Here is an 8657-nt window from a genome sequence, read left to right as displayed (position 1 = left end):
ATGTCGACATTCAATTCTGCTTTTTTATTTTTTACATTATCTTATATTCCACTTATTCTCTAATATAGACAATTTTCTATCCTGATTTGATACTGTTTAGAGATATATTTTGGCTATCTTTTCATAATTCTTTTTAATCTAAAACTGTTACATAATGATACTACATGACAGATTATAATTTTAATCCTTTCAATTTGTTTTAAGAAATTTCTGATTTCATATATAAATTGTGTGGAGATGAAATCACTGGCAATAAATAAATATAAATAACACATAAAAAATAAATCCTTAACTATATTTCAACAAGAGTATACATACACATCTATAAAAATAATATCCAAAACCACTTTACTTTTAAAGTATAATAAATAATAACTAATTTACTACAAACTTAATTAATCACAGAACTCATATTATGCTGGATTTGAAATGGTCAACATGGCAACTGTATTAAAACTCATATATGTTAACGAACTTGAAAACTGTGAGAATAGGTGTAATAAAATGTCCTGCATTTGTGTAGATGGCAATCAGTGTACTGCTTTTGAAAATCCATACTCTGACTTTGAGAAAACAAGTGCCAAATATTGTGAGCCCTATTTGACTAAATAAAGACAACTTTTATATATCAATTCTAAAAGAACATAAAATTGTGTAAAGACAATAACAAATATTTTTAAGAAGAAAAGTTTAAATGTAAAAAATCATCTGTATTAACAATACAAAAGGTAACAAAGTTGTTTTTATTTTATTTTAAACAAAGAAAGGATTTCAGTTCAACAATAGACTGTAAGAAAAAGAATCTTACCAATTATTAATAAGGCTACTTTAAAGTATTAGCAATGAATCATATACAATTTATAAATTATATCATTAGGGAATGAATAAAAAAAAAACACAGAAAATAGATATTTTATTAAAGCTTAACTTAATATAATATGCATGTATACACACAATATATTGCACCTTCAAAGTGTATTTGTAGAAAAAGAAAAAAATTGTAGATATGTCACGCAAGAACAAAGATAATCATCCTATCTTTTTGCTGTAGTTTTAAGTTTTAGCAGTAAAAAAATAAAAATAAAAGATTTGTGTAGTTCTAGGCTGTTCATATTTAAACATACAATTGCATTTGGCCCCTCTCACTCTGGTTGTTTTGTTTCAGACACCTTTTATGAATGTATATGAGTAATGAATTTGTGGAGGTTGGGGAGAGCATAACAACATAATAAACAAACCAGTACATAAACATATATCTATACTGTATTTCAAATCAAAGAACAAAATGTGTCTTTAAAATTTCAACTTAAAATTGAGTAGTATGTAAATAGATTTCACAGATCGACAGATTTCAAAAATAATGGCACAAAACTAAACCATTATACAACAACAATAATGAAAGAGACAGAATAACTTGACTAGTAACAAGATTTCCAATATAGTCATTAGAATGCCAGATATATTCATACTGACTGTTTCAAACTGAGACTACAACTTGAGGATGATAAAGACCCAAAAAGTAACTGTAATTCAAACCTTTCTTTTCACCATTGAATCATAACATTCAAATTATGCAAGGATGCCATTTACATATAACTGACTTGGCAACAGTTAGGACATAACTATATATTATAATACTATTACAAGTTTTAGCAGTCATATTTCTACAGAATTTCTATAAATCTAGGAATCTAAAAAAATAAAAAAATGCTTTTGACAGTATTTTGATTGACGTTGTATGTTGAAATCTCATATGGAATTAATGATAAAAGTAACTTAATTTATAATAATTTATAATTCAGTATGTTTTGATTTATGTTCCTTTGACTTTTGACCTTGATGACTGGCAGAATCTGCAGTTGCCTTATATTTTTCATCCACTTCAGGAGGGGAGGTAACTTTCCCCTCACTTCCTTCAGGATGATCTTTATGCCTTCTTCCTCCACCAGATTTATAAAGGCGTGTTTTATGCAGGGCCACCAATTCTTCTCTTATCTGTAATAGTTCATTCATATATATTAATGCTAACAAGAATTTAAATTAACTTTTATAAGCAACATTTGCAACATAAATAATTTACTTACATACTGCTTTAAATGTTTAAGTTAATTGAAATACACATTTATTTTCATGTCAGAATTTTTTCCTTAAATCTTAAAAGAACAGTGAAAGGTAATTGTTTAAAACATATCATTTACTAAATATAGTTATATCCAAACCCTAAGTTCTTTGTGGTGGTGAACCCTGTATGTTTAAAGGCACTTATGTCCGAGGGGATTATCAAAAAATTTCAATATTTAAATATGTGTCTAATACTTTTTCAATAAAAACAGATTAAATCAACCTTTTAACATTTTCAATACTAGATTCCTAAATTATGATAAAAATTTACATTTGATACTAACTATACTTTTCTTTAAATTCAATATCAACCACTACTGAGGCTGAACAATCTTTTACAGCATGTTTCTTAGTTTTAATTTGGAATGAAAAAAAAATGAAGTGTCAATTAGCTTACTGACAATATGTTCAGCTCACACTACCTTATTTTCATGTTCATGGAACAAAAATTTGGGTCGAATTCCTGGCTTGGCATATATTTTTTTAAGTTCTCACATCTGACATAATGAACATGTGTAAAGTTTAAAGTTGATGTGACCACAACTTTATTGAAAACTTTCTCAACCAAAACACTTAAATCTGATAAAGACTGTTGGAAAAACACAGGGACACACAGACATGAAAACATATGTCCCCTTACTACCATATACAAAACATTATAAATTCACAATATTTCAGGTAATCAATGTAATGCACATGTATAGTTTTTCCAATATATGATGGAGTCAAACCATACTTTGACTCTACATCTATATATCTTCCTTTATCACCTTAATCTTATAGTTTAATTTTGGATGTGACACATCTTTCAATTGTGTGAAATTTTTATGCCCCATTTATGGGCATTATGTTTTCTGGTCTATGCGTCCGTTCGTCCATCTGTCTGTCCCACTTCAGGTTAAAGTTTTTGGTCAAGGTAGTTTTTGATGAAGTCGAAGTCCAATCAACTTGAAACTTAGTACACATGTTCCCTATGATATGATCTTTCTAATTTTAATGCCAAATTAGAGATTTCCCCCCATTTTCACAGTCCACTGAACATAGAAAATAATAGTGTAGATGGGGCATCCTTGAACTGGGGACACATTCTTATTTGTATATCAGATGCTAGACATTTAGAATTAAATTATAAGGCATTACTATATTTTTTTCTCATCTATTCAAAATAACCTAAAAAAAAATATGGTGCACACTGCCTGTAATGCATTTTTGATGTTATTTCTTCATAGACAGAAAGAATAAAGTCATTCCTTCAATAGTATCAAATCTTTGTTTAGATGTAATTAACATTCAGTTAAAGAACTTACCTCATCCTCCTCAGAGTCAAGATTTTTAGTCTCAGCCTTCACCCTTTCTTCTTCTGCATTAATTTCTCTCCCATCTTTATCAAAACCTATAAAGTTATGAGAATAAACTTAATCAATCTGATTGTATTTACTATAAAATTTGATTTAGCTTTCCAAACTTAACATCTAGAGAACTCATGGAAGATTTATTATTAGAATAAATGGGGAATGTGTTCATGGTACTCAGATTATGCCCCTTCTGGCATATCATATAAAGGGACATAGTTGAAACAGTAAAAATGACACTTCCAAAATTTGTACTTGATCTGAGTTTTGTCGTAATATGTTTCATAATATTCGGTTGAGGCAAATTAAAGTTCATTATTGTAAGATAACAGAAACGAAAAATTAAGTTATTTTTCCATAAGTTTTTAGGGCATAACTCTAAAAAGGTTAAAGTGACACCATCAAAATTCAAAATTGATCTGTATTTTGTGATAAGAATTTTGTAGGCAAACTAAATTTAGAGCCAGGAAACCAACTTTGGGACGTAAGGACATAAGTATGTACATGTGGACAAAGATAAAACTTATTATCCTCTCCGTTATGGTGGGGGCATAAATGTGTTGTGTGTATAAAAATCATGCCATATGGTTATTGTTATTTAATCAATCTTTAATCATTTTTGCATAAATTGTAGATAGTATGTATACTACTTCCAGAATATTAAGGCTCTCTTACAATCAATCTAAAACAAACGGTCTAACATAACTGTCATTGTTTATGCCCGCGTCACACTGTCCCGATTTTTACGCCGATGGCAACACGATTATGGAAATTTTCAAAATCGGGACTGATCGTATCCAGATCGGGCTATTCGTAGTGCCCTCTTTAACCATCGTAGAACCATCGGCCACTTTTTCTAGCCTTCGGGGACAACTTCGGGAAGGGTTCTAAATCTTTTAACATGTTAAAAAATCCCCGAAGGTGCGTCCGATGTTGAGGGTTCGTATTGAGTTCGTATCACCATCCTCACCATCGTAATGTCACCGGGAATGAATCTTTGAACATCGTATTGCATTCGTGTTTCCATCGTTTCCATCGGGCAGTTTTGACATTACGATGTCTACACGAATGAATCACGAAGCTACCCGAAGGTCTTACGATGGCAACACGACTTCGTGAAGACCTCGTAATCCCGTCATGATGCCATCGAATAAAAGTACGAAGGCGACAAGATGGAACTACGACGGCAATAAATCCAGCTAAATGTAAGTTAATTTTCGCGCTTAAATACATTTAAAGTGCCATGCGCGATATGCACTGGTCAGTCTAATACGACAGTTAAGAAAGACGTTCACAAAACATGGAGCTCATATCATATGATTCTATGAGAACAAGAAAGGCGACAGCGTTGTTTCTATTAATTCAAATGGAACAAGAAGAGCAGGTATTACAGGCTCAGGATTTACTTTTACAAATAAAATATTATTTTTTGTCAATTTTTCATATCAAATAACATAATGAAAATCATAAACGCGCCTCGTATACCAACACTGCAGGTACACGTATATAGGGAAACCAACTTTTTCTTCATTATTCTGATTTTTTATGTATCGTCTGAGATGTTGTCACAGGAATGTTTACTCCATAAACATTTTGTTTTCTATATGTCATATTTTGCCGTATTTGTTGCTTTCCCCACATCCTTCCTTTAGTCTATATTATTATGATATTCTCCTGGAAAGAGCTCTTTTTGAATAAAAGGGATCAACGAACCCATTACCTTACCTTTAAGATAGATCAGTAAACATGGGCATAATTATGGGTGATTATTCAGACTAGTGCACACATTTTACAGTTCAAACAAGGCAATGCCGAGCATGGCATCCCCTCGTTTGTAACATATTGGGGACAAATATGGACACTATATTTGTATATGACACATGCAGAAAGTGATAAATTGAATACGCATACTTGATACATAAACTATTTTTTTAGAAATGAACCAAATTATTCAGTAACTGGAAATACCCACGGTCTTCCGTCTTATGATTAAACCAAAAATTAAATGTACAATATAATATATATTCAATATTGATCAAACAATTTAAAACGCATGATGCCCTCGGCATATAATTTAAATGCATCGTAAGCTGTACAGACATCATATGGCCATAGCGCCATCGTCGTAATCCATTGTGTAGCCTTCGTGATCCATCTTGTAGGCTTCGGCTGAGATATGAAGCTTAAATATCGTCTTTGGTTAACCTTCGTATGTCCATCTTTTGCTATCGTTTATACTTTCGGCATCCTCGTATAGACTTCGTTATTCATCGTACTTGCTTCGGTCACTTTTTGGTATTTTAACGAGATCGGAACCAACTTCGTACGAACTTACAATTTTCGCATTCAGGTGTCCATCGTATATAAAAATCGGGACAGTGTGACGCGGGCATTAGTGAATCCCAACCGAATTTATCCAAATATAAAATATCCACCTTAGATGATAACTCACCAACACCATGTTCCTCTATGATTCTTTCTCCCTGATTTCTTTGTTTCTTTTTCTTCTTTCTTTCATTTTCTTTATCTATTAATGACAGGAAATCATAACCATGCTTCTTTGGCTTCCAGTCTCCTTGTTCTAACACCTCTGTAAATATTAAAGATACTCCAAACTTCTGTTCTACTGAGCAATAACAAATAACTCTTATAAAATCTTATAAAGACTAATGTTGTTCTAATGTTACTTAAGTTTGCCTCTCCGTAATATACACATGTTTTGTTTTAATTTTGTTATTTACTGGTCAAGAAAGTATTATTGCTGTTATTTTCAGTAATTGTATCCAAATACAAAGACAAATCATGTTAGAATTTGCATGACATAATTCCCATACATTTTCATCGCAATAATGAAATGTGGTATGATTTCCAATGAGACAGCTATCTATTAAGACAAGTAAAAAGGTGTGAACAATTACAGGGCAAGAAAAAAATACTTTTTTAAAAAAACATTAGTATCACATTCAAGTTTAATTGATCTGGTAAAACATATTTGTAAAACATTTATCCTAATTCAAAGTTTTGTATTGAAGCTAGCAAGATGCAGTTTGACTTTATACTGTGTTTTAACAATAGCAACATTTGTATGCAATTTGACATTTTTTAACTTCTGCACATTATGGTCACATTTTGAATTAATTCAAAATAACTATTCTTTATCTATAAATTGATAATACAAACTAGATGGTTCAATCTTCTCGTTCATGACACTGGTCAACCATTCAGAAATGGTATCTTCCACTGGATATTCATCCTTGTTATTAAATACAATTCCCTGGAAATAATCATAAGAAAAATCAGTAACAGAAATTAAAATTAAAGCCATAGAAGGGGCTTCTAAAATCCAAATCTGTTAAAAGGTCAATAGAAGTTGTAATATTTAATATATATATCCAATATAGGGTCTGGAGCTGAGTGACTGCATGGATCAGTAACAACATACTTAAACTTGAAAAGCATGTGTTGAAAAAAATTATAAGATATTGCACAGATACAATTTTAGCTGCACATCCCCTTCAGTGGGAAGTAAAATTCAATATCACGTTGTATATTGTATTGGTTGCAGTTGATTCAACAACAATTCTGGACAAAGGAAGATAACTCAAATTATTAAAATTATTTAAACAATGATATTGTTAATTTTTGGAACAGATACACTTGCAAAAGTTATGTAATTTTCCTGGCAAGTATAACATCATTTTGTGCCATGAATATCAGAGTGTTTATTTCATTGATAAGTTCTTGGAAATGTTCATATCTACTCATGGAAAGGGTGTTTAGAATGTTATCATCAATGCACTATATTTTGTGCATCTCAAATGCAAACAAACCTTGGAAGATTAAGATTCAAGTCAGTACCATAGGTTTTTGATTGCATTTTATGCAATCTCTACCGAAAAACCAAAGGACTCAGATGTATAAACTTACCGGTCAACATAGTATGTTTTAACTTTATAGTTTTTAGAGATTTTAGAGGACAACGGTACCAAAAAAAACATTCAAACTCATAAGTGGACAAGACAACACCATGGCTAAACAAGAAAAAGACCAATATATAACAATAGTACACAAAACATAACATAAAAAACTTAAGACTGAGGAATACAAAACCCACCAAAACTTGGGGTGATCTGAGAGCTCCAGAAGGGTAACTGTAAGTATATCCTGCTCCATATGTGGCACCTGTCCTGTTACTTAAGTAAGAACAAATCCAGTAGAAAGTCAGTAGTTCACTTTCAGGGAAAAAGGAACCATATTGAAGTTACAACATTTGTTTGGGCTTTTCATGAATTTATTTACCATCAAGAAATGAAAACATAGTGTTCTTTTGACAATATTTCATCTATCAATAACTTAGTAAATATATCTATATGCATGTCTGGTTAACATGCAATGATTGTATATTTTCATTCTTATTTGTACAATTTATATCATTATAAAATCATTTACAACTTACCTTTTTCAGATCTACATAACATATTTCTGGTACCCTGTTATCTTTATCATATTCATTTAAAACAGATCTACCAACTGACTTGGGATCAGCACTAAGAAAGAAAAAAAAAAGGTTCTTTATGTTTTTTTTTTTATTTCACTCTAGGAGTATGGCATTGCTCATGAGTTCAATTAAATATAATAGAGCTGTGTTGTACCATGCAAAATGATTGTAGTGGTGAATTATAACAAGTTAAGTCACAAAACCTTTCAGATACCTGAATTTAAAAAAAAACAAAAGTCACAGTTGTTCTAAAGTGATGTTTGGGTTATAGTGACCAAATCATAAAAGAGGTTTATTGTAGTTATAAAATTGAACTGAAACAAAGCACTAGTTCCTTGGAAATTAATTTAATAACAATTTCAGTTCCTCATTTTGTCTTCTAAGCATGAAATGAAGACCAATGAAGATTAAAATGTCAAACTAAAATATGTTTGATCAATGTTGTACTTTATAATACAATAATGATGCTGAAATAGTATTGATATAAATTCTAATTTGACGTGCTTCTTTCGTTTCTGAACAAACCCATGCTCTAAATGGAATAAAATTTGTTTGCACATGTGTATATTGACTTCTTCAGAATAATGAATTTTATCAAATTATCATGCACTTAATATATTTCCTTAACTTTAAAACACTTTTAAACTCTTAAATGGTGCACATGATGTTACTAATTTATTTATTAT

At 30.8% G+C, this 8657-nt stretch overlaps 1 protein-coding gene across 1 annotated transcript in view; it reads right to left on the bottom strand.

Moving 5' to 3' along the window:
* Positions 1-1643: 1643 nt before the first annotated feature.
* The window catches only part of LOC143068089 (thioredoxin domain-containing protein 16-like), a 34425-nt gene continuing 27411 nt past the window's right edge, over positions 1644-8657 (bottom strand). Inside the window, exons 16-20 of the mRNA XM_076241860.1 lie at positions 7930-8020; positions 6654-6747; positions 5926-6063; positions 3429-3514; positions 1644-1995 (exon numbers count right to left, since the gene is read on the bottom strand). Coding sequence (XP_076097975.1) covers positions 1792-1995; positions 3429-3514; positions 5926-6063; positions 6654-6747; positions 7930-8020 — 613 coding nt within the window. The 3' untranslated portion in view covers positions 1644-1791. The remainder of the gene's footprint in view (positions 1996-3428; positions 3515-5925; positions 6064-6653; positions 6748-7929; positions 8021-8657) is intronic.

The sequence above is a fragment of the Mytilus galloprovincialis genome, chromosome 3 (genome assembly GCF_965363235.1).
Source record: "Mytilus galloprovincialis chromosome 3, xbMytGall1.hap1.1, whole genome shotgun sequence".
NCBI classification, from domain to species: domain Eukaryota; kingdom Metazoa; phylum Mollusca; class Bivalvia; order Mytilida; family Mytilidae; genus Mytilus; species Mytilus galloprovincialis.
The sequence above is the reverse complement of the archived record's forward strand: the minus strand, read 5'-3'. Positions and strand labels throughout refer to the sequence as shown.